At 37.4% G+C, this 27,487-nt stretch overlaps 1 protein-coding gene across 4 annotated transcripts in view; it reads left to right on the forward strand.

Annotated features, from left to right (window-relative positions):
• STIL (STIL centriolar assembly protein) overlaps positions 1-27,487 on the forward strand; it is a 62,652-nt gene that overhangs the window by 12,824 nt on the left and 22,341 nt on the right. For 3 of the 4 annotated variants that reach the window (XM_038558113.1, XM_038558114.1, XM_038558116.1), the window contains 8 exons: positions 1,504-1,587; positions 2,723-2,809; positions 5,821-5,971; positions 8,280-8,389; positions 13,472-13,586; positions 14,995-15,930; positions 18,255-18,420; positions 22,225-22,456. In XM_038558113.1, coding sequence (XP_038414041.1) covers positions 1,504-1,587; positions 2,723-2,809; positions 5,821-5,971; positions 8,280-8,389; positions 13,472-13,586; positions 14,995-15,930; positions 18,255-18,420; positions 22,225-22,456 — 1,881 coding nt within the window. The remainder of the gene's footprint in view (positions 1-1,503; positions 1,588-2,722; positions 2,810-5,820; positions 5,972-8,279; positions 8,390-13,471; positions 13,587-14,994; positions 15,931-18,254; positions 18,421-22,224; positions 22,457-27,487) is intronic. The other variant, XM_038558115.1, reaches the window with a different exon arrangement.

Consider the following 27,487-nt stretch of genomic DNA (forward strand, 5'->3'; position numbering starts at 1 on the left):
AAAGTTCTTTTAAAGAATGAGATTTTATTAGATGGTCAAGGCAAAAGAGCTTTCAAAGCAGGTGTAAAAAAAATAACTTTTTTTTTTTTTTTTTTTTTTAAATAATCTCCACACCCAGTATGGGACTTGAATTCATAACCCTGAGATCAGGAGTGGCATGCTTTTCTGACTGAGCCAACCAGATGCCCCAAGTGTCATTATTTCCCTAAGATATTATTTTAAGTAATCTCTACACCCAGCGTGGTCTTGAACCCACAACCCTGAGCTCAAGAGTCGCATGCTCTATTAGTTGAGCCAGCCAGGCAACCCTAAGTGTCATTGATCCATAAATCTCCCTGCCAACTCAGGCTTACTCATCTTGTCACATGGCCTGATAAATTCATTATTTTTGTGTTTTAGGGCTATTATAGCAATAAAATATATCCTCAGTGGTACTATCAAGACTTTATGTTACTGATAGTATCCTTTTTATTTTTGTGTTTTAAAGCCATAATGATGAAATTAACTTTTTTTTTTTTTTTTTTTTTTCCCCAAAGAGAGAGAGTGAAAGTACTGGGACTGGGGGATGGTAGTGTGAAGGGCAGAGGGAGAGGGAGAGAAAGAATCTTAAGCATGCCCCATGCCTAGTGCTGATAAGGAGCTCAACCTCACAACCGTGAGATTATAACTTGGGCTGACATCAAGAGTCTGACACTTAACTGACTGAGCCGCTCACACACCCCAACTCTGACTGAGCCACTCACACACCCCAACTCTTGACGATTCTATGGTCATTCATATTCTTAAAATTTACTATCAGTAATGGGGGTGCCCGGCTGGCTTAGTCAATGGAGCATATGACTCTTTACCTCAGGGTCTTGAGTTCAAGCCCCATACTAGGTATAGAGATTACTTTAAAAAATAAAATAAACTTTAAAAAAAAGCCACTGTCAATAATAAATATAATAACAAAGTTTAAATGTGGTATAGTTTCCTTTTAGGAAAAAGTGAATTTTGGGGTCATAATGGTTACAACATTCTTTGATAGTGGTTGGAGAAATATAGTGCATGGAAAGTTGAATATACCTCACATAATTCAGTTTCGTTAGTGAAAAGTCACATCTGTTGCAGTCTTCTCAGATCACCTGGATGCTTGAACACTTTTAGTAACAGGAAATTCACTTCTCCCTGGAAATCTATTTGAATCTGAAATAGCCTTGATTTTAATATTCCTGATTAAAATAAGTGGCTACTTTTAGAGCAAAACTTTTAAAAAAGTGGTGTGATCTTCAATGGCCATTTTAATAGAAATTTTAAGATATTAAATCTCTTCAATTCCTTCCTCTTACTGGATTCGTTTTTTACATATTGAAGTTTTCTTTGTGTGCGTGTGTATGAGAGAAAACATTTATTTGAATCATCTTCTCTGCTTAAAATAAGCTTCTTCAAGCACTCAGATTATCTCTTTTAGGTAAAAAGGACATACCCTTTTAATTGTTTTTTACACGAATGTCTTCTGTTTAGATATCTTACTATGGACGAAACACGCAAATTGTTACTTTTGCTGGAATCGGATCCCAAGGTTTGTTCTCTACCGTTAGTGGGGATGTAAGTATTGTATTATGTATGAAAACCTTTCCAGCCACATATGTATTCAAATGTATGTAATAAGCATAAATAAAACATACAACGTTGAGTTCTTTTTGCTGAAATTGAAACCTTAGAGCCCTGTTTCTTCAACCTCTATCACTACCCCCTGTCTTTAAGGGACCTTGAAGAAGCCAGGGCTCAGAATAACACTTTAAAATATACTGCCAAGCAGTTTTATGGAAATTTCCTTTAGTGTTAATGCCTTTCTCATTAGAGTTCGTGGTTAAGGACATTTAGATAGATTATTCAGTCAGAAATTTTATGTTGAGTATTTATTGTGTGTTTACCCTATGCATAGTACTGTATTTGGTACTGTGTTGGGATTAAAAATTTTCCAAGGAGTTTTTAATAAAGGTGAAGCAATAAAATTGCGTATATTCACAAATAAAAAAATAATCAGGAAGTATGTGATTTATTATGAAATGAGCAATATATAGACAGTGAGTGTTACTAGTCTTCATTACAGAGATGAAAGGGACATTTCCTTAAAGAAGGCAAACTTGAGGGGGACCTTGAAGAGTTTGGATAATAGAATAGAGGGGTTTGGTGCTATATGCAAAGTTAAATAATGAGAATGCACAAATATTCTGCAGACCACAAAATCTTACAGTCTGTTTCCTATGGTCTTGGTATTAGCTATGGATTATATCAAGTGAATGCCTATTAAGAGCCTTGGGTGATTTGGGCTACATATATATGTTACGACATTTAATCCTCTCAATAAATCTATAGTTTTAGGCTCCTAACTTCATTCTCCCCTAATTTAGCACATTCTTCTTAGTCCAGGCTAGATGATTCTAATTGATTCCTTCTTTCATCTCTGTTGTTAACCGTTTTGTGTCCCACCATTTTCTTGTCCTCTCAGGTGGAAGAGGGTGGAAGAGGACAGAGAGAAAGCTCTGACTGTATCTATATATCTATATTCCTTTTAATTATTAGCATGGTCTGGTGTTCATAGATTTCTTATTTATGAGCTGCTTAATGTATCGCTGGTAAATATCAAGAATCTCTCCCGTATTACTTTAAGAAAAGTAAAGCACATTAAGTGTTAATTTGTAAGTGACTGCTTTTAATTTGTATTTTTTTCTTTTAGTTGGCTGTCTGGAATTATACATATATATAGTCCTCAAGTATGGGCTTGCTGCTTACGATACATGTTCAGTCCTTCTATTCAAGAAAGGCAAGTGATATTTTGTATTTTAATCTTCTCCCCTGTTCATGTTTTCCTGAACATGTCTGGTTTAAAATTCATACGGTGTGGGGCAGCCCAGGTGGCTCAGCGGTTTAGCGCCGCCTTCAGCCCAGGGCGTGATCCTGGAGACCCGGGATCGAATCCCATGTCGGGCTCCCTGCCTGGAGCCTGCTTCTCCCTCTCTCTCTGCCTGTGTTTGTGCCTCTCTCTCTCTGTGTTTTTCATGAATAAATAAAATTTTTTAAAGATAAATAATAAAATAAAATTCATACAGTGCTTTAGCCATTTATAATACTTATATAGACCAGAAGATTAAGTGCACTAAGAAAAACAAATCTTACATTAAGATTTGTAAGAGGGGATCCCTGGGTGGCGCAGCGGTTTGGCGCCTGCCTTTGGCCCAGGGCGCGATCCTGGAGACCCGGGATCGAATCCCACATCAGGCTCCCGGTGCATGGAGCCTGCTTCTCCCTCTGCCTATGTCTGTGCCTCTCTCTCTCTCTCCCTGTGTGACTATCATAAATAAATAAAAATTTAAAAAAAAAAAAAAAAAAAAAAAAAAAAAAAAAAAAAAGATTTGTAAGATCTTTTATTGATGGAATAAAACTTGGAATAAAAATTGTCTGGAATAAAACCAGACAAAGGTGAGGTTGTAGTATACTTGGAAATGTGAAGGAATTCATTTGCCTAACCACAGTACTGTAACACAGAAGATACACTTTTTTCATGTGGTGAATAAACCCTAGGGATCATCTACTGTAGCATCTGATTTTATAAAGAGATTAATTTTCAGTGAACTGATTAAAAATGAATTTGAGTTTGTTGCCTTATGCGTGTTTTATTAAGTTACACAGTGCTAATGCTAGTACTGTAATAAATATTTGAGATGAGATTTAATTTTCTTTCTGGAACTGAAGCACAAGCATTGGAACAAACAAAGGAACTTTCTTTTTTTTTAAGATTTTATTTATTTATTCACGAGAGACACACAGAGAGAGGCAGAGACGCAGGCAGAGGGAGAAGCAGGCTCCACGCAGGGAGCCCGACGTGGGACTCGACCCTGGGTCTCCAGGATCATGCCCTGGGCTGAAGGCAGTGCTAAACCGCTGAGCCACCATGCTGCCCACAAGGGAACTTTCTTACCTCAACTCCTCATTTAATTGTTATTTTGTATGTGATGCCACCACCATTTGTCTCTTAGCTCAAACGGTACTCACAGACACAGTACAAAGCCAAGGCTACTTGATGCTGAGTGTAGTTCCTGAGGAAGGAGCCTGACAGGGCTACTCTTGCTTTTGGTGCACATTTACCTCTATAATGGCTCATGCAAAACAAATGCTGAACATTATTTTTGATTTTGCTTTTTTTTGTAGAAGCAAAAATCCTCTTCACATTTCTCTCAGTTACTGAAAACAGGTTCTAACAGAGGTCTTCTGTAAAAGTGAAGTGGCCTGATGTGAACTTTTAAAAAGAAAGGATATCTTTTAATTAATTTTAGTATGTATTTTAGGGATTCTTGATGACTTTACAAATAATTGGTAAGACATGCAATGAATAATAAAATGAATGTTTTTATCTGTGTTATTAATAGTGAAATATTGTAAATAATTAAAATACGTACTTTTAGAAGTCTAGGTGAATAATGTCATCTATAAATGATAATATTATGTAGTCACTTAAAATGAGTAAAGAAGTATAAGGCATGGGCAGCCCGGGTGGCTCAGTGGTTTAGTACCGCCTTCGGCCCAGGGTGTGATACTGGAGATCCGGGATCAAGTCCCACGTCGGACTCCCTGCATGGAGCCGGCTTCTCCCTCTGCCTGTGTCTCTGCCTCTCTCTCTCTCTCTCTCTCTATCTCTCTCTCTCTGTGTATCTCTCATGAATAAATAAATAAAATCTTTTAAAAAAAAAAGTCTAAGACATGATATAAAATAGTGACATGGGAAGAAATTCAAGATAGTCAAATAAAAAATAGCAATCACTAAAACAGTTGCCCTTGAAACAATGTAGGTGGGGTGCTCAGTAAAAAATCTGCATATGAGGTGTCAGCTGGCTCAGTCAGTAGAGCATGTGACTCATGATCTCTGAGTCATAAGTTCAAGCCCCATGTTGGGCATAGAATTTACTTAAAAAAACACAAAAACTACTGGATATAACTTAATTCCCTAAAAACTTATACTAATAGCCTACTGTTGACCAAAAGCTTTATAGATAATCTAGTTAACACATATTTTATATGTTATATGCATTATATACTTTAAATATTCTCACAGTATTATAAGTATTCTACAATAAAACAAGATGGAGAAAAAAATATTAAAATTATACAGAAGACTAAATACATTTATACTACTGTGCTGTATTTGACAAAAATTCATGTGTAAGTGGACTTACACAGGTCAAACTCATGTTGCTCAAGAGTTAACTATAGTATGTATGGTATGGCCTCATTTTTGTTAGATTGTGAAAAATGTTTTTGTATGCTGAGGAGAAAATTACAGAGATGTGTACGCTAAACCAGAGAGTGAGGTGATTTTCATTTTGTTTTATATATCTATTTTGCTTGAAGTTTTTACAAGGAATATGTATTTCATAATAAAATATATTTTAAAAATTAAAAATCAGTAACACTAAAAAGTAAGCACAAATTTGCTTCCTAGTTTTTTCTTTAAGACTTTATTCATTTGAGACAGACCAAACACATGGCCGGGGTGGGGGTGGGGGATGCACATGTCATGCAGAGGGAGAGGGACAAGCAGACCCCTCGCCAGGCACAGAGTGCGATATGGGCCTAGTCCCAGGATCTGGAGATCACAACCTGAGCCAAAGTCAGACATTGAACTGACTGAGCCACCCAGGCGTCCTACTCCCCAGTTTTCTTCCCAAAGTTAGACTGCTTAGGTAGTTTATTAACTAGATTGAGAGATTCATGTAGAGTTGTTAGAATATATTCTTATTATTAGAAATTTTTAATTAAATGGCATTTTTTTTTGTCCAGGGTTTTTTCAGAATCTGGAAATTTCATTATAGTTCTCTATTCTGTGACACATAAGGATCCTGAATTTTATGAATGCCTCCCCTGTGATGGCAGGTCGTCTGACCTTCAGTTCCAGCTACTAACCAGCAAGGAAACATTACATCTTTTCAAAGTAAGTGATTTGATTACCTGGCACATTAATGATTGTTTAGGGTCATGTTGGCAGTTTAAACACAATGGTCTTTACCCTTTAACATAGTTACTCAAACTATTAGATTTGTTTATAATTATTATTATTATTATTATAATATTTTATTTATTTATTCATGAGAGACACAGAGAGAGGCAGAGACACAGGCAGAGGGAGAAGCAGGCTCCTGCGGGTAGCCCGATGCAGGACTCGATCCCGGAAACCTGGGATCATGCCCTGAGCCAAAGGCACACACTCAACCACTGAGCCACCCAGGTGTCCCATATTTATAATTATTATTGAATATTAACTTTATTCATTTATGGTTAATATTTTATAAATTTCAGATCATGTCTGCAGAACCAAATTATAATACAGGATCAGAGCTTTTCAGAATAATTTACCCATGTTGTTCTAAAGCCTTTGAAGAGTATCAAAAATTTATATATTGGTATCATTTTATGATATTGAGAGTTGATTTGTAATCTTAGTATTTTATTTACCCTGTTATTTTTTAAATATGTAGGTATAACAAATGGTTTCTCAGATGAAAGTCAGTGTTTATGTCTGATCCCAGGAATCAGAATAGATTGTTGCTGTATCTCATAAAACACGTAAAAGTACATAAGTGATGGTCACAGAAAAAGTAGATCTTTGAAACCCTAAGTGTCATTATGTAAAAACATTCAGACTGCTTTTCAGTAAAATGATTGATTGTCCTATGTCTCAGACTAATAATAAAAAAATTTATATTCTTAAGAAAAGCATATAACTCTTGATCTTGGGATCCCTGGGTGGCGCAGCGGTTTGGCGCCTGCCTTTGGCCCAGGGCGCGATCCTGGAGACCCGGGATCGAATCCCACGTCGGGCTCCCGGTGCATGGAGCCTGCTTCTCCCTCTGCCTGTGTCTCTGCCTCATTCTCTCTCTCTCTCTGTGACTATCACAAATAAATAAAAATTAAAAACAAAACAAAACAAAACAAAACAAAAAAAAACCCCTTGATCTTGGAGTCATGAGTTCAAGCCACATGTTGGATGTAGAGCTTAAAGAAATAAAACTTTAAAAAAAAATTGTGTATTTTATACAAAAATATTGAATACTTCTAAATAATCATTTGTTTTCACTCAGCTCCTATTTTGTGTCTTCTTGAATTACGTTTATAGGCAATATCAGTTTTTGAATCAAGTTTTTGTATTTAATTAATTATAAATATAATTCTCTTAATTGAAGTCTAATACATTTCCATTTTAGAAACATATATTATTCTTTAGATCACATTCTCAGTTCACAGTTCATTTCTTCACTGAATCCCTGGTTATCGAGTGAGTTACATAATAGAGATAATTAAGTTTTCACTTTCATTTGTATGGCAGGGGAATGGACAGTTAAAAAAGGTTTCAAAAAAGTAGAACTAACATATTTTTAAGCAGTTCCACTTCTGGATTTTTATCCAAAGGAAACAAAAACACAGACTTGAAAAGACCTTTGCACCCGCATGTTGACTGCAGCACTGTTAGCCAAGACATAGAGGCAACCTAAATATCCACCGATGGGTGACTGGATAAAGAAAGTGTGAGATAGATAGATAGATAGATAGATAGATAGATAGATAGATAGATTATATATACACACACATATATGATATTATATATCATATTATATATATATATATACACACATATACATACATACAGTGGAATGTTATTCAGTCATAAAAAAGAAGAAATCCTGTCATTTGTGACAACATGGTTGGACCTTGAAGTGCTAAGTAAAAGAAGTCAAAGAAGGCCGAATACCATATGATCTTACTTATGGGTGAAATCTGAACTCATAGATACAGAAAACAGATTGGTAGAAGGTTGAGGATGGCCAGAATGGGTGAAGGGAGTCAAAAGGTCCGAACAGTTATAAGACATGAGGATGTAATGTGTAGCATGGTATGATTAATAACTTGTCTTTGAGAGTTGCTAAGGCAGTAGATCTTAAAAGTTCTCAACAGAAGGAGAAAGAATTGTAACTGTATGGTGATAGATGTTAACTAGACTTATTGTGATAAGCATTTTGCATTATATACAAATATTGAATCATTATGTTGCACACCTGAAACTAATGTAATGTGATAATGGCAGTTGTATCTCAATTTTAAAAATAATTTTTTTAAAAAGGGTACTGTAATAGAAATAAGTCTCCTCCTTCTAGTGTTTCAGAGCTAGCTACTTTTCAGCTAAATAGAATTCACTGGTGTTTTTGCTTAAGTCAGCTCTCAAAGTACAACCTACTTTATTTCAGAATGTTGAACCTTCTGACACGAATTCACTCCATTTTGAACTGACTGCTGAAAGTCAAAATGCAGAAACAGAGTTTTTCAACAAGGTTTCTAAGAATATTTCAACTAAAAGGTAAAAGATGGGGGTGCCTGGGTGGTTCAATTGGTTAAGTGTCTGCCTTTGGCTCAGGTCATGATCCTAGGGTTCTGGAATCAGGCCCCATATCAGGCTCCCTGCTCAGCAGGGAGTCTGCTTCTCCCTCTCCCTCTGTGTGCGCTCTCTGTCTTTCAAATAAATAAGTAAAATATTTTTTTAAAACGATAAAAGAGGGCAGCCTAGGTGGCTCAGCAGTTTAGCACCTCCTTCAGGTCCAGGGCGTGATCCTGGAGACCTGGAATCAAGTCCCATGTCGGGCTCCCTGCATGGAGCCTGCTTCTCCTTCTGCCTGTCTCTCTGCCTCTCTCTGTGTGTGTCTCTCATGAATAAATAAATAAAATCTTTATTTATGAATAAACAAACAAATAAATAAATAAATAAATTTTTGTTATAATATGTACTTTTAAAATTATATCCACTAGTTGTTGATGAGTAATTAAAGTAACTCCCCAATCTGATGAAACTGATTGTGTATCTTAGATATGATAAAATGTCCTTGCTTTAAATGCATTACTTCATACTCAGATGTTGGATGATAATTTTAATGAAGTGACAACTTTAATATGGTTGTCATTTGAGTTGCTTTATTACATGGGGGGAAAAGTGTCAAGAAATCATCTTGCTTAGGAAGAAGCATCCTGTTTTTGTTAGTTTGCCTTCTGTTTGTTCTTCTCTTCCTTATAGTTTTAAACCTGGGTCTATCAGAGAAACTACTGTAAGATGTAATTTCTCTACCTAAAAAATGAAATACGCTTGGGGAATATTAATTAAATAATGGCTGTGGCGTTTTGGGTCTGATAAACCTTTTCTGGTAAAAAAACATGTTCCTTTGTATTAGGGTTCTCCAGAGAAACAAAAACAGCAGGATGGAGAGAGAGAGAGGGAAAGATTTGTTTTATGAAATTGGCTTGTGCAATTGTGGAGGCTGAGAAAAGTTTCAGTTAGAGTCCAAAAGTGGTCTGCTAGCTGAATTTCCTCTTCTTGCTTTGTATGTTCTATTAAGGCCTTCAGTGACTAGATAAGGCCCATCCACATTGTGGAGGATAATTTGCTTTACTCGGTAGTCTGCTGATTTTAACGTTAATCTCATCTAAAAATACCTTCACAGAGAGACTCCTGAGTGGTTTAGTCAGTTAAGTGTCCCAACTCTTGATTTTGGCTCAGGTCATGGTCTCAGGTTTGTGAGATTGAGCACTGCGTAGGGCTCCACACTGTTTATAGAGCCTGCCTAAGATTCTTTTTCCCTCCCTCTGTCCCTCCTCTTTCCCTGATGCCCTCAAAAAAAAAAAACCTTCACAGAAATATCTAGAATAATGATTGACCAAATATCTGGTTATCATGGCCTAGCCAAGTTGACACATAAAATTAACCCTTCATGCTTTCTCATTCTTCTGTATGGCAGGTGGTGTGCTAAAAGCTGGGAATATGGTGGTATTAAAAACACTTGCAGGGCACCCGGGTGGCTCAGTGGTTGAGAGTGTCTGCCTTTGGCTCAGGTCGTGATCCTGGCGTCCTGGGATTGAGTCCCGCATCAGGCTCCCCGTGGGGAGCCTACTTTTCCCTCTGCCTGTGTCTCTGCCTCTCTTTTGTGTCTCTCATGAATAAATAAAAATCTTTAAAAAAATAAAATAAAAACAGTGGCAGACAGATTTCTTCCCTCATGGAATTTATATTCCAGTGATGAGGTGTTGATTGTTCTCCATATGATTGGAGAGGTCCATTAATTTAAGTTAGTAATTTGCCAAATATTTGGTATCCTCATTTGAAAGTTATTTTGGAATCCTGGTTCTTTGATGCTGTAGGTCTGAAAGTATTGTTTTCATTGTAAACTCTGCCCCCAAATTTGGGGATCAAACTCAGAACCCTGAGATCAAGAGTCATATCCTCTACTGAGCTAGTCAGGTGTCCTGACAATAAAACAACAATAAAACTATTGTTATTTTGACTTACCCTAGTAGTTAATTTGTCCTTTTCACAACTTTTTGACTATAACCTTAACCTGTCTTTGGACCCCTTTAATACTGCTTGTTTAATATCTTTCATGGGAAACAGAAGGTATAGGTTCATTGCAGATTATTGCCATTATTGAGAAAATGGCTTGACTTTTTTCATAGCATTCATTCATCTGTCCATAACACTTGATTGTATAGATGGAACTTATGGTACAATTTTAAAATAAAACAAATGCCAACTATACCAACTATTTATACAGGTCACAACATTCAAATCCTAGTTCTGAACATTATTCTTCCATCTGTAAAGTGGGAATTATGACTGAATCAGAAGTAGTTTCTTGTTGCTGCTCTAACAAATTACCACAAACTTGTTGACTTAAAAATAATACAAATTTATTGCCTTTCAGTTTTGGAGGACAGAAGTCTGAAATGGTATTTGAGGCTAAAATCAAAGTGATGATAGGGCTGCATTCCTTCTGGAAGCTTTAGTAGAGAACCCATTTTATTCCCTTTTCTAGCTTTTAGAGGCCATGTGCATTCTTTTTCTGGTGGCCCCTCACTCTCTCTTCAAAGCTAGCTTCTGACTTCTGCTTCTATCTTCAAATCTCCTTCTCTGACTCTGACCCTTTTGCCTCCATTTTATAAGGGCCCTTGTGATTACATTGAGCCTGCCTGGATAATCTAGGATAATCTCCACATATCAAGATCTTTAACTTAATCACATCTGCAAACTCCCTTTTACAATAAACATAGCCACAGGTTCTGAGAGGATTAGAAAAATACCTGAGTTATACTGTCTCCATCTTTGGGCGTTTTAAGTTATCCTTGAAATACATTAGGTTACTGGAAAACTATATTCTTACAGCTTTTTCAGGAATACCTTTGGTGTCTTTTTAAGTCTTTATTCAAGATTTCATTGAATATTTAAAAAGCCAGATTAAGGAGACACATAATTTCTTTAGCGTTATTTTTGAAAACTGCCAACTTTCAACTCTGATCAAAACTTTAGTAACAGTCACTTTTAGATTTTAGTAAAATTTTTGTCTTACCTAAAGAACTGATCTTATAATTATACAACATAAAGTTTTTTCTTTTTGCTTTTGGTACTACAAAAGCTCAGAAATGAATTTTATTGCTCAATGTCAGAAATTTTATGTGGGTGTTGATATGTGTGTTATCATAAGTAGGTATGTAGCAAATATTAATTCTTGGGGCACCTGGGTGTGTCAGTCAGTTAAGCATCTGCCTTCAAGTCATGATCCCAGGGTCCTAGGGATTGAGCTCCGAGTCGGGTTCCCTGTGCAGCAGGGAAATCTGCTTCTCCCTCTTCCTCCACTCCTACCCCCTACTTGTGCTCTCTTCCTCTCTTTCTCAAATAAATAAATAAAATCTTTTTAAAAATATACTAATTCTTTACCACAAACTCAGGTTCAAAAAATGTAACTTTTTTTTCTTTTTAAAAGTAATTGAATTTAATTTCTAATTTGACTGTCCAATTGGTTATAGAAACCAAATTTCAGTCAATTCAAGGTCTCTTTATCCACTTTTCTGTGAAGTTATATGTAATTTGGAGGAATTAATGCTATGCCAAGAGTAATGATGTGGGATGACATGATTATCATGCAGCTAAGTTGCCATCTGCTCTGGTATTTTCTTTTACATCTGGTCTTTGGCAGTAGGTTTGTGCAGGCCTCCACTGTGATTTCCTTACTCTAGTCAGGTCCTTGGATCTCTGTCATGTCCATGCTGTACTGAGGCACAGTAGGTATCATAATATTCTCCATGTTACTCTTGGGTGCTAGGGGAGAACTTTGTAGACCCTGTTGCTTAAACGCACCATGCAGACGTTCTGATTGTTTCATTGAAGCACCTCAGCACTGAAGGACCTGAGTGCTTCTCAGCCCACCAGGGTTTAGGGCAAAGTTCTCCCCTGCTGTCCGACCTTCACATCTACCTGGGCATTTCTGTTGTGCTCCCTGCCAGGATATAGGACCCTTTCTGAGGGAGTCCATCATTGTCTTAACTCTTAATTTCCTTCTGGCTTTTCTCTTTCCTGAACTCATCCTGTTGAAACTTTATCTAGGATGCAAAAAAAACCTGATGTGTATAGTCTTCCAGATTTTAGTCTTAAACTCTAAATTTGCCTTTTGAAACTCATTACCAGCACTCAAGGTTTGTTGTGTTCCGTTGGGGTAGGCCCCTGTGATGCAATGACTACAACTGACTTGGTAGGAGGAGGGACCTCAGTTAATGTCCCATCAGAGATGTAAGTGTACAGGAAAATGTAACAGTTTCTTATTGAGTTCCCTTTTTAACACAGTGTTTAATGCAATAAGTGTACAGATTTATCACCAGTTTATAAGGTTTTTTTGGCGAGCACTATGCGGTATTTATAACTACATTCCTCAAAGTGGTTAATTAGAAAATAGCTTGGTAACTATTGGTATTTTGCAACTTTAAGGAAAACTGAGTTAAACTTCCCATGATCAGGCAAAGGGAGGTAGTTTATTATGCATGAATCTGACTGGACCAGCTTTTCTAGGCCACTAACACTAGCCCGAAAAACAAAATAATCTATGGTTGTCAGATACTAAATTAAATGATCCAGATGCTACTGGGGATTATTAAAGGACTTTATTCAGGGTAGCCTCCATGGCGCAGCAGTTTAGCACCGCCTGCAGCCTGGGGTGTGATCCTGGAGACCTGGGATTGAGTCCCACGTCAGGCTCCCTGCATGGAGCCTGCTTCTCCCTCTGCCTGTGTCTCTGCCTCTCTCTCTCTCTCTCTCTGTGTCTCTATGAATAAATAAATAAAATCTTTAAAAAAAAAAAGGACTTTATTCAGTTTCAAAAAGAAAGAACAAATAAACAAATAGAGCAGCCCAGGTGGCTCAGCGGTTTGGCGCCACCTTCAGCCTGGGGCGTGATCCTGGAGACCACCTGGGATCGAGTCCCATGTCCGGCTCCCTGCATGGAGCCTGCTTCTCCCTCTGCCTGTCTCTCTCTCTCCTTTCTGTGTATTCTCATGAATAAATAAATAAAATCTTAAAAAAAAAAATAAACAGATTACTGAAGACTTTTCTTTACTCCCCTCTATTCTTTAGGTCTTCCCAAAAGTTATCTCCAGGAAAAATGCCAATAAATGATCATGACTCTGGTGTTGAAGATGAAGATTTTTCTCCAAGACCAATTCCTAGTCCTCATCCTGTGAGTCAGAAGGTATTATTGATCTTGTGAAGAACCCACCTATGTGTTTATAAACCTAAAATCTGGGACACCTGGGTGGCTCAGTGGTTGAGCGTCTGCATTTGACTCAGGTTGTGATCCCTGGGACCTAAAGTGTAGTCCCACATCGGGCTTCCTGCATAGAGCCTGCTTCTTCTCCCTCTGCCTATGTCTCTGCCTCTCTCTGTGTCTCTCATGAATAAATAAATAAATCTTAAAAAAAAAAAAAAACTTAAAATCTTTTCATGTTATTCAATAATATTACCTCAAGCTTATTTAAGTTTTATTCGAAGATCTGTCTAGCTATACATCTGTGTGGCTATTATCTGTATACACAGATATAGTTATTTCTCACAGGTACATGTAATTATTATGTTGTATATGTAATAATGTATATATATATGTGTACATATTCTAGTAAGTACATGTAATTATACTTCCAGAGAAAACTGAGGCACAGATTGGTTAAGTTGCCTACCCAGTATTAAACAACTAGTAAGTAGTAAAGCTGGGATTCAGGAGGTTTGGAATTCAGTAAAAATAGTAGTTCAGAAGATTTGGTTTCAGAACATGGTGCTATTAACCCATATAGACTCAACATTCTATACTATCACTAGAACTTCACATTGATTCTTATCACCAAATCTGAGAAAACAAACTTGATTTTGGAGATTGCAGTAATCTCTGTCATAATTTTTTGACTGCAGGCAACCAGTAGTTTATTGTGGAACTGTTGTGCCTTAATTGGACCAATTACTTATTAGAAGAAAAAGGAATGGGAAAGATTTTTAAAAATGAATAACAAATTGTAACCAAATTCACCATAGTGAATATTTAGTTTACTTTTTTCTGTTCTCTTCCAACTCCTAGTCACTATCAGTAAAAAGAATAACAGTGAATACTTTCACTTAGTATAAGAATTATTAAAATACTTATCAGGTCTTTTGTTACTTAAAATGCAGCAACATTATTTGTTACAAGATCTATTGGAGCATTCTGCCAGTGATAAGTTTTTTGCAGAGAGAGGGTTAAAAAAGTCTATTTTATTTATTTATTTATTTATTTATTTATTTATTTATTTATTTATTTATTTATTTTTAAAAAGTCTATTTTAAAACAGTTTCCCATATTGTGCTATGTTATATAAGCAACATTAATCAGTGTTCCAATAAAAGGAATTCCATTGTTAAGTAAGTTTGTAAGGACAAGGACCTTGTTTATTTTACTCACAACTGTATTCCTAGTGCTAGCATGTAGAAGGTGCCTAGAAAATATATGTCAACTGTCTAAAGAATAAGTACTTTTTAATAAGTAATTGGATATAATTTGGAAAATATTAGTTTGAAGAAAGTGCAACATACTAAAAAATACTTTTCCTCTTTCATTTCTTTCCCGTTTATAGGTTCCTAAGATCCAACCATCAGTTCCTGAACTTTCGCTTGTGTTGGATGGCAATTTCATAGAATCTAATCCTCTGCCTAAGCCATTGGAAATGATGAATAGTGAAAATCCTTTGTTGATTAACCACTCTGAACACTTGGAGCCATTGCAACCCCAGCTTTACGATGACAAATGCAGCCTAGAAGCCAAAGCTGGAGAGCTTTCCTTGAGAGGGCAACCAAATCAATTAACCCAGAGCACTGTTCCTTTGAAACATGGCAGAGTAAGGCAGCCATCTACCTGTAAGAATGGGAACTCCCACATCAGGAACAGTGTTAAGCCATCTTCCATTAATAGGCCGTCTCTTGATACAGATGTACACAAAGAAGAATATCCTGTAAGATCCTCCGCGTTGAATTCCAAGCAGTCTTCTCTTGCCTCATGGTCTCAACCACACAATTTTGTTTTTTCATCCCATAATTCAGGAAGACCAATGGAACTTCAGATACCTACTCCATCACCACCGTCTTACTGTCCTACAAATGTTTGTGGTTGTTGTCAGCATCATGGCTGCATGCAGTATAGTCCAATAAATTCTTGGCAAGGAATGAATACAGTAGGGTCTGTTCAAGACCTCCAGTCTGAAGCCCTTCACAAGCATTCATTATTTCACCCAGGTGGATGTCCAGCACTGTACCCTAATGCATTCTGTTCTTCAAGTAGTCCTATAGCCTTGAGACCTCAGGGAAACACGAGTACTTGTTCTCCCCACAGCATTGTAGAACCATCACCTGTGGCAAGACTACCTTCGCATGTGGACTCCTGTAACCCATCACCTTGTGCAGTATGCATGCACACACCCAAGACTGGGTCAGATAATGGAATGATGGGACTGTCTCCAGATGCTTATAGGTTCCTCACAGAACAAGACAGACAGCTGAGACTGCTTCAGGCACAGGTTTGCGAGCTTTTTTAGTTCTTTTTTTTTTTTTTTTTTTTTTAGATTTATTTATTTATGATAGAGAGAGAGAGGCAGAGACACAGGAGGAGGGAGAAGCAGGCTCCATGCCGGGAGCCCAACGTGGGACTCGATCCTGGGGCTCCAGGATCGTGCCCTGGGCCAAAGGCAGGCGCTAAAACACTGAGCCACCCAGGGATCCCCACTTTTTTAGTTCTTTTAAATTCTTGGTTTTAATATGGTTTCTAAAAAATAACTGGCAATTCTTCAGTAATTACATTTTATGGAGTAAAATTGTAGAATATCAAAACTGGAAGGAACCTTGGAAACTGAATTCTGGTTCCTGTTGTTTCACAGATAAGCAAAAAGACGATTAGACAGAGAAAATAATTTACCCAATGACACATTGCTAGTTAGGAGTAGAGCTGGGACTGGAAAGCAAACCTTCTCTTCTCTGTCTTGTACATATCCTAATCTACAACATAACTACCTTTGTCTTTGATTTGTCGACCTCAAATGAAAAGTCTGTGTAGTGTACTAAGCCTTGGTATACAACCAAAGGTAGCAGAGTAGGATTTAAACTTATGTCCTCATGACACCAAAATCCACATAAACCACTCTATATATGCTATTTTGTATTAGTAATGCAGGTTATATTTCTACTGATCTTAATAATTTATTGATAATTTATATTTTTGTATATTAATAAAATTAGTTTGCTGAAATTAATGAGACAAATTGAACACAATAGTATAATTTATAGGGAAATAGAAAATCATAGTGTTTAAAAAGGGAGGCTCTTCCAGTCCTAAGTGTATACACAAGAAAAAGAAAAAAATATGCTCACATAAAAACCTATACACAGGGCAGCCCCCGGTATAGTGGTTTAGTGCCACCTTCAGCCCAGGGTGGGATCCTGTAGACCAGGGATCGAGTCCCACATCAGGCTCCCTGCATGGAGCCTGCTTCTCCCTCTGCCTGCTTCTCCTTCTGCCTGTATATGTCTCTCATGCATAAATAAATAAAATCTTAAAAAAAAAAACAAAAAACCTATACACAAATGTTCATACCAACATTATCTATAATAGCCAAAAATGAAAACAGTCCAGTGTCCATCAACTGATGAATGGGTAAACACAACATCCACACAATGGGATATTATTCAACTATAAAGTACTGATAGATACAACAACACGGATGAACTTTGAAAATGTTATGCTTAAGTGAAAGAAGCAAGATACAACGCCACGTACTGTGTGGTTTCATTTATGTAAAATGTCTGGAATAGGCAAATCTGTGGAGACAGAAAGTAGATTTGTGGTTGCCAGGGAATGGGTGTGGGCAATAGTGAGTCCCCACTAATGGGTAAGGTTTTTTCAGCGGATTGTTGAAAATGTCCTAGAATTAGATGGTGGTGATGGTTACAAACTTTTTGGTGGCTTTGCTAAAAACCACTGACTTGTACACTTTAAGGGGATGAGTTTTATGGTATGTAAGTTACATTTTAGTTTTAAAAGGAACAGGGAACTGTTTGGTGTTTGAACCTCAGCTTTGTTACTTGTTAGTTACATGAGTTGGCCAAATAACTTCATTTATAATTTCTCAAGTTTTCTTCTCTGTAAAGTGTGTTTAATAGTAGTACATTCTTCATGGGGTGGATTGTGATAAGCAAACATAAAGGCTCTTACTATAGTGTCTTATAAACAGGAAGCACTCAGTAAGTAAGTGTTTGCTACTATTGTTAATAATTCCAGTTTTAGCATGGCCAAACATGGGCTATTCTGATTAACCTTTATAAGAAGAACCTTATATAAAAAATGTTCACAATTTGGTAAGGAGTTAGAATATAATTCTTATCTTACTTTTGACTTATAAGTGGAATAGGAATGAAATACTGATTTGAAGTGTTAACATTCAGACTTTTTTTTTACACAAGTGTCAATTTATGAATGCCAGTTTAAATACCTTTATGTTTTCATTTTTAAATTTACACTTGGCCATGGGGCACTTACCTGGCTGGCTCAGTCAGTAGAACATGCAACTCTTGATCTCAGAGTTCTACATTCAAACCCCACGTTTGGCATAGAGTTTACTTTAAAAAAAGATAAAACTTACACTTCACCTACTTAAGTGCTTCTTAATAATGAAGGATAGTGATTTCTGCATTGAATAGTTTTATGGTATGATCTAACTGAATTATGAGAAGATAGAGTTAAAAGTCAGTTATTTATAACTGGGGCACTTAGTAATTCATTTTTAAACTCCACTAACAATTTGGTTGATTACTTCACTACCAGTTTAAAATATGTTTTTAATTAATACAGATTCAGCGTTTATTGGAAGCACAGTCTCTGCAGCCCTGTTTCCCTAAGACAACCTCTGTTGAAGACACAGTGCAAGCTGCAAGACAAATGGATCTGGTTTCCATGGAAGCACAGTCTTCCCCTGGCTTGCACATGAGAAAAAGTGTAAGCATTGCTGTGAGCACAGGTAATGTCTTTTTTTTTTTATTTGTAAGGAATTTTTTTTTTTTAACTGCTTTTCATATCACTTTAAAATTTATACATTAAATTGGTGTGTGGTACAAACAGAACCAAAGCCAAGGTGAAGAGAGTATCACTTAAGTCTTCGTGTAATTTTACTTTTTGTGAACAAGAACTGTATCTGAAAACAAATGTGAGTCCACCCGACATATAATACATATTTTTACTACTTTCCTGGACTGAACCCAATTCTTATAAGAAAAGTCATCTGTGTCTTGAGGGATCAGGGAAGGTTTGTTTCATCCGTGCATTATTACTAATTCTGGGCATTGAAGGGTATGTAGGGTTTTAGTCGATGAAGTAGAGAGAAGGTAGAACAGGGTGGGTAGAGAAAATAGCAGGGGTGCAGTGAGAAAGCAGGGCTCTGAATCGTCCAGTGTGGTCCTGCCTATGGAGAGCGCTTATTATATCGTCTCTTTTATTTGATAAACAACATTGAAGGCCTTTTTGAAAAATCAATTAATAATGTAAATGACCTATATTTGTTTACATGTTTGTTCACTACCAGACCATGAGATCTTTAAAAATGTCTTCAAGAATGTCACCAAGACCTAGCAAGATGCCTAGTACATAGGATGATGATGGTAGGAATGAAGAGAAAGAGTTGTGTAGGGTGATAGGTTTTGATAACTAACTGGATGTGGTGATTGGAAGAGGTAGGATTCTACAGTTACTAAATGTGATATAATACCCTGGTTTGGATCCTGAAACAGAAAAAAGAACATTAGTGGAAAAATCAGTGAAATCTAAATAAAGTCTGGAGATTTAGTTAATTTTAATGTACCAATATTGGTTTCTTGATTTTGAAAAATGTGCCATGAAAAAAAAAAAAATTAAAAAAAAAAAAAAAGAAAAAGAAAAATGTGCCATGATAATGTAAGGTGTTACCATCAGGGCAAACTGGTGAGGAGTATACGGGAACTTTATCTTCTCTATGAATCTAGAATTATTCTAATATTAAAAGTGTATTAAAAATGAAAATAAAAGTTACTCCAGGATTTTCAGCTTAGATGACCTAGGGAAGGCATGTTAGAGAAGCAAAAGAGAGAGGATGGAGTTCACTCTAAGTAATCTGTTGAATTTGAGCTGCTTTGGGAAATGAAGATGGTGATACTCAAACATTTGAGGAATGAAGATGGTTTGGTGACCTAAGACTTGAAAAAGTAACAGATGAAGATTTGAGAGGGAGAAAAGGAAGGAAGACAGATTTCTATATTCTATCTCTGAACCCATTTGTTAACTGTTAACTGCAAGGAGGGAGAGTGGAGGAAGAAACTCATGTACATTTATAAGTCAGACATTACTGAGTATTAGGCAAGATTCTTTGGCTGCAAGTAATATAAACCACTTTGAAATAATTTAAGCAAAAAAATAATAATAATTTAAGCAAGGAAGAAGAATTTACTGGAAGGATAGGAGGATGTTTCATGAAAACCAAGGCCAAGAATGGGCTGGACTTCAGGAAAAGACTAGAACTAGAAACTGGAATACCATTAAGACTATCCAGCCTAGTCTACATGGCTGTTTTACCCAGTTTTTTCTAGCTCACCTAAAGCTCCAAAGTATATGTGTTATACAGTTTTAGCCATGTACACAAACCAGGTTACTGTCCTTCAGTCTTATTTCAAATTGCAGAGAACCTGAATGACCTAGCTTGGATTAGAGTTCTATCCCTGGTTCAATGGTAAGGGGATTGAGAAGCATGTAATAGGGACATAACTGCCGGAGTCTCACCTTTGTTAATTGCAGGGACGGGTGACAGTTACCAAAGAAAGTGTGTGTGTGTGTGTTGTAGAGGGATGGTGGACAAGGAGTTGGTGGGTATTGTGAGCTAATCAAACATAGGTACCAAACATACCAAAAAGTGTAGTATCCTACTAGAAAACTCTGTACTTTTACTGTATTATAGCTGCCTCTCATCTGTATCTGTATCTCTATCTGTACTAGACTGTAAACTTTTGGGATCTGGAACACTGCCTTATTCCACTATTGTATCTCATTCACTAACATGATTCCTAAATCATAATGTGTGCTGAATAAAAGATAATTGAATGAAGTCATTTACATGGTTAAGCTGATATTGTGAAACTGTCTTGAAACTTCAGGTATTCAGCGTGGATGACCTGGGGTAGTTATTACTTATATGCAGAAAAAAGCATTATTAATAATTATTAGAACTAAATGGCTTTTAAAAGCATGTTTATTCTACAATGATGATTAATTTTCTGAAGGTATATATTAGTAAATATTCCAGAAAAATAGCAATACTTACATAAATTTTTCATAATTGTTTTTTCTTTTAAGATTTATTTATTTATTTGAGGGCACCTGGGTGGCTCAGCTGGTTAAACGTCTGCCTTAGCTCAGGTCATGATCCCAGGGTCCTGAGATTGAGTCCCACATCAAATTCCATGCTCAATGGGAAGCCTGCTTCTCCCTCTACCTCCTCCTCCTGCTCTCTCTCTCTCACACACTCTCTCTCAAATAATAAAATCTTTTTTAAAATTTTTTAAAAATATGGGGGAGCCTGGGTGGCTCAATGGTTTAGCGCCACCTTCAGCCCAGGGCCTGATCCTGGAGACCCAGGATCGAGTCCCATGTCAGGCTCCCTGCATGGAGCCTGCTTCTGCCTCTGCCTGTCTCTCTGCGCACCCCCTTCTGTGTCTCTCATGAATAAATGAATGAAATCTTAAAAAAATTTTTTTTTAATTTAAAAAATATTTAATTGAAAAAGAACGTGTGTGAATGTGATTGGTTGGGGGTGGGGCATAAGGAGAGAGTCTTAAGCAGACTTCTCACTGAGTACAGTGCCTGTAATGGGGCTCAATCTCATGACCCCAACATCATGACCTGAGCCAAAACCAAGAGTTGGACACTTAACCAACTGAGCCACCCAGGGTCCCCAAACATCTGATTTTTAAATACTTGCCTGATATTACATAAGTCTGGTATGTCTCTAAATATTCTCATAAATATTGTATTTAAGGATAGAAATCAGAGAGCCTAGCAACTGGTATTTTATATATTTTCCCTTGTTTTTCAGAACAGCAGTTATCTGCACATACACATACACCCCAAATCGTATTCAGAACCTTCTTATGTGTAGCATGTCATTTGAGAGCCATACTTCTTGAAGAGACAGGGCCCAGAATATCTCCTTTCCCTTTGTATCCCAGGTGGTTTTTTGTTTTTACCTTTTTATTTTTTTTATTATTATTATTTTTTGTCAAATTTTTTAAAAGATTTATTTATTGATTTATTCATGATAGACACAAAGAGAGAGAGAGAGAGAGAGGCAGGGACACAGGAGGAGGGAGAAGCAGGCTCCAGGCCAGGAGCCCGACGCAGGACTCGATCCTGGGACTCCAGGATAGCGCCCTGGGCCAGAGGCAGGCGCTAAACCGCTGAGCCACCCAGGGATCCCAGTTTTTACCTTTTTAAGTAGGCTCCACACACAGTGTGGACCCCAACATGCTTCAACTCACAGCCCTGAGAGCCATCTAATCTGGGCTGAAATCAAGAGTCAGACACTTAACCAACTAAGCCACCCAAGCACACCCCCCCCCCCACCTTTGTACACCAATTTTCCATCTTTTCACCTTACTCTTTATGGCATTTCTGAGAAGATATAATCTGAAAACATTTCTAGGTAATTGTGTTAAAATAATACAGTTAGTCTTAGAGGTTTGCAGAAGATTATTTTTATAGTAGAATATTTGTTTCAGTATCTGGTTAATCATTTAACCTCCAGGTGCCAGCTTGTTTTGGAATGGAGCAGGTGATAATCAAGAGCCTGAATCTCAGCTAAGGCAAGATGATACCAAGATTTCCAGTGAGGACATGAATTTTTCTGTTGATGTTAATAATGAGGTCACAAGTCCTCCATGTAGCACGTCTTCATTAAAAGCAGTTGATATTCCCAGCTTTGAAGAAAGCAACATTGCTGTGGAAGAGGAATTTAATCAATCACTTTCTGTATCCAAGTAAGGTGTCTTTGAACATTCATCCCCTTTTTTTTCTTTTTAAATTCTAATCTTTTTGGTGTTTTAACTCAAACTATTTGTTTTATAAATTGTATTTTCAGTAGTGTCTTTCCTGATAGGGTTCTTAGGAAATTGACAATTCTGGCCCCTCTATAACTATTCCCAGATGTCAGTCATCAGAAGTGTTTACAGTGTAGCTGAATCAGAACATCTGAAGAAAATTTCAGAAATATATATACTTAGGCCTCACTGTAGAGATTCTGATAATTAGGTCTCAGATGGAGATGGGGCCCTGAAATTTATAAATTTTTAAAGATTCTGCATATTGCAATTATATATAATAATTTATTTTTGAAAAATATAGCCTGAATATTTACATATGAAGTGTTATCTGAGATTTACTTCAAAATAACTTGGTGAGGGGGATCCCTGGGTGGCTCAGCAGTTTAGCATGTGCCTCTGGCCCAGGGCTTGATCCAGGGGCCCAGGATCGAGTCCCATGTCGGGCTCCCATGTCCCTCTGCCTGTGTCTCTGCCTGTCTCTCTCTCTCTGTCTCTCTCTGTGTGTGTCTGTCATAAATAAATAAATAAATCTTTAAAAAATAATAATAACCGGGTGAGGAAAAAAAGGAAAAAAAAAACCAACCTGGGGGAGAGTAAATGGCTAGAGGTATAATTAGAATAAGGTTCATTGTAAGTAGGGTTTTTTTTTTTTTTTTTTTTTAAGATTTATTCATTTAGAGAGAGAATATGTTTGTGGAGGGTGGGGGCTTGGAGCAGAGAGAGAAGGAGAGAGAGAACCTCAAGCAGACTCCATGCTCAGCTTGGAACCTGACACGGGGCTCGATCCCAGGACTGTGAAATCATGACCTGAGCTAAAGTCAAGAGTCAGCCACTCAACCAGCTGAGCCACCCAGGTGCCCTGTGAATAGGTAATCTTTAAGTCTGTGTATAATGGTTGTTATACTATCTATCCTCTTCTGTGTTTAAAATTTTTCAGGAATTTTTTTAAGTTTTTTTTTTTTTTTTTTTAAGATACTTATTTTTTTGTGTGTGAGAGAGAAAGCTTGTGCATGAGCAGGAAGAGGGGTGGGGGCAGAGGAGCAGGCTCCTCACTGAGCAGGGAGCCTGATGCAGGACTCAATCCCAGGACTCTGGGATCATGACCTGAGCCAAAGGCAGACGCTCAACCGACTAAGCCACCCAGGTGCCCATGAAGATTGGTTTTTGTTTTGTTTTGTTTTGTTTTGTTTTACTTTATTAAACAAGGATCTCAAAGTAATTTGGATCTTCAAGATATTAGGAAACAATTTTAACTATCTTTGAGCTTCTGATAAGTGCTGTCACAGAACTAGGCCCTAGAGATTGAGCAGTAGGTTAGAAAAAACTGCTAACTTCTTAGAATTTCCATGACTTGGAGAGGTAAACATATTATTAACAAATAATTTAATTTCACATAATGACAACAACAGTTCTGAAGAAAATAAACCAGAGTGGTCAAGTGGAGTGTACCTAGGATGGTAGCATGGAAGTGAGGACTATATTAAGTAGGTGGTGGTAAAGGAAGCCTTCCCTGAGGAGTTAACAATTTGAGCAGTGATTAGAATAACAAGGAGGAGCCAGCTCTGAGAACACCTGAAAAGTGTTCCAGGTGGAAGAAATGTCGGGTGTAGACCCTGAGGTGTGCACAAAAGCTTGACAGTTCAAATTAAGTGGGGGCTTTGGAGGATGTGGAAAAGAGCTTTGAATTTATTCTATGCTTATTAAATCCAGGAGGGATTTTAGACAACAGAATGATAATGATTTTTCAGTTTTTAAATAGCTGTTCTGTGGCAAATGAACTGATGGAGTTTAGAGTGGAAATAGGGAAACTGGTTAGTATAGTAAAGGCCAAGTGAGAGAGCTTGGACTTGTGGAAGTATTGGGAGGAATCAGGTATAGAATAAACAATAAACTTGGAAGTAGAGGAATGATATAGGTATAAAACACCATATGTAACAGTTAAAAGGCGAATTTGGTGGTGGGGTGGCATGGGGCAGACAACTGATTTTTTTCTTAAGATTATTTATTTGAGAGAGAGACAATGTGAGAGAAAGCATGAGCAGAGGGAGAGGCAGATGATGAGGGAAAAGCAGACTCTCCACTGAGCAGATTCTCCCTATGCGGGGGTCAATCCTAGGATCGCAACCCGAGCCAAAGGCAGATGCCCAACCAACTGAGCTACCAGGTACCCCCAATTTTTTTTTTTTTTTTTTTAGGATTTTATTTATTCATGAGAGAGACAGAGAGAGAGAGACAGAGACAGGCAGAGGGAGAAGCAGGCCCCTCCCAGGGAGCTCAATGCGGGACTCAATCCATGGACCATGGATCACACCCTGAGCTGAAGGCAGACAGATACTCAACTGCTGAGCCACCCAGACGTTCCACCCCTGATTATTTTTTTAAATTATAAACCTTGTGATAATATTTGGCTTTTTTTTTTTTTTTTTTTTTTGCTTGATACATTCTAGGTACATTTTATTTTATTTTTAATTTAAATTTTAGGTAGTTAACATACAGTGCAGTATTGGTTTCTGGAGTAGAATTCAGTGATTCCTCACATATGACACCCAGTGCTCATCACAACGAGTGCTCTCCTTAATACCCATCACCTTTCTAGTCCATCTCCCCCACCCACATCCTTCGATCAACCTTCACTTTATTCTCTGTTGTTAAGAGTCTCTTATGGTTTGTTTCCCTCTCTCCTTTTTTCTTTTCCCCTTTCCCATATGCTCATCTGTTTTCTTTCTTAAATTCCACATATGAGTGAAATCATGTGATATTTGTCTTTCTCTGATTCATTTCACTTAGTATATATAGTACATTCCAGCTCCATCCACATTGTTGCAAATGGCAAGATTTCATTCTTTTTTTTATTTCATTCTTTTTGATGGCTGAGTAATATTCCAGTGTGTGTGTGTGTGTGTGTGTGCACGCACGTGTGTGTGTACGCACACCACATCTTCTTTATCCGTTCATCAGTTGATGGACATTTGGGCTCTCTCCATAGCGTGGCTGTTGTTGATAATGCTGCCATAAACATTGGAATGCATGTACCCTTTCAAATCTGTATTTTTGCATCCTTTGGGTAAATACCTAGTAGTGTAATTGCTTGCTCCCAGAGTAGTTCTGTTTTTAACATTTTGAGGAACCTCCATACTGTTCTCTGGAGTGGCTGCACCAGTTTGCATTCCCACCAACAGTACACCTCTTGTTTCTTGTGTTGTTAACGTTAGGCATTCTGACAGGTGTGAGGTGGTATCTCATCGTGGTCTTGATTTGTAGTTCCCTGATGATGAGTAATATTTAGCATCTTTTCTTGTGTCTGTTGGCCATCTGGATGTCTTTCTTTAGAAAAGTGTCTATTCATGTCTTTTGCCCATTTTTTAAGTGGGTTATTTGGTTTTTGGGTGTTGAATTTGGTAAGTTTGCAGATTTTGGATGCTAACCCTTTATCAGTTAAGTCATCTGCAAATATCTTCTCCCATTCTGTAGGCTGCCTTTTAGTTTTGTTGATTGTTTCCTTTGCTGTGCAGAAGCTTTTTATCTTGATGAAGTCCTAGTAGTTCATTTTTGCTTTTGTTTCCCTTGCCTATGGTGACACGTCTAGTAAGAAGTTGCTATGACTGAGGTCACAGAGGTTCCTGCCTGTGTTCTCCTCTAGGATTTTGATGATTTCCTGTCTCACATTAAGGTTTTTCATCCCTGGGGCTTCTGGATGGCTCAGTGATTGAGCATCTGCCTTTGCTCAGGTTGTGATCCAGGAGTCCTGGGATCAAATCCCACATTAGGCTCCCCACAGCAAGCCTGCTTCTCCCTCTGCCTATGTCTCTGCCTTTCTCTATGTCTCTTATGAATAAATAAATAAAATCTTTAAAAATAAAAAAGGTCTTTCATCTTTCTTGAATTTATTTTTTGTGTACAATGTGAAAAAGTGGTCCAGTTTCATTCTTCTGCATGTTGCTATCCAGTTTTCCCAACACCATTTGTTGAAGAGATGGTCTTTTCCATCAGGTAGTGTTTCCTGCTTTCCTGAAGATTAGTTGACCATAGATGCACCTGGGTGGCTCAGTTGGTTAAGCATCTGCCTTCAGCCTAGGACATGATCCCAGGGTCAAGGCCGATGTCGGTCTCCCAGCTCAGTGGGGAGCCTGCTTCTCCCTCTCCCTCTGCTGCTCCCCCTGCTTGTGCTCTCTCTCTCTCTCTCTCTCTCTCTCAAATAAAGAAAATCCTTAAAAAATTTTTTGTTGACCATATAGTTGAGGGTCCGTTTCTGGGTTCTCTATTCTGTTCCATCTATATGTCTGTTTTTGTGCCAGTACCATACTGTTTTGATGACTACAACTTTGTAATATAGCTTGAAATCTGGAATCATGGGACACCTGAGTGGCTCAGTGGTTGAGTGTGTGCCTTTGGCTTAGGGTGTGATCCCGGAGTCCTGCATCAGGCTTCCTGCAGGGAGCCTATTTCTCCCTCTGTCTATGTCTCTGCCTCTCTCTGTGTCTCTCATGAATAAATAAATAAAACCTTAAAAAAGAAAGAAAGAAATCTGGAATCATGATGCTTCCAGTTTTGTTTTTCTTTTTGAGAATTGCTTTGGCTATTTGGGGTCTGTTGTGGTTCCATACAAATTTTGGGATTGTTCTAGCTCTGTGAAAAATACTGATGGTGTTGGTTGGTTTTTTTTTTTGTTTTTTTTTTTTTTTTTTTTTTTTTACTGATGGTGTTTTGATGGGGATTGCATTAAATACATTAATTGCTTTGGGTGGTATAGACATTTTAACAATGTTTGTTCTTCTAGTCCATGAGCATGGATGCTTTTCTATTCCTTTTTATCCTCTAATATTTGTCATTTTAAATTATTCTGATTATCATAATGAGTAAAACAATAACATGTTCCTCCAGAAAACTAGAAACATTTATCTCCTTTGCCCGGTATAGTATATTTCATATAACTTAAATTCTCATTGTATGTACCAGAGTGTATTTAAA

The sequence above is a fragment of the Canis lupus genome, chromosome 15 (genome assembly GCF_011100685.1).
Source record: "Canis lupus familiaris isolate Mischka breed German Shepherd chromosome 15, alternate assembly UU_Cfam_GSD_1.0, whole genome shotgun sequence".
Classification (NCBI taxonomy): domain Eukaryota; kingdom Metazoa; phylum Chordata; class Mammalia; order Carnivora; family Canidae; genus Canis; species Canis lupus.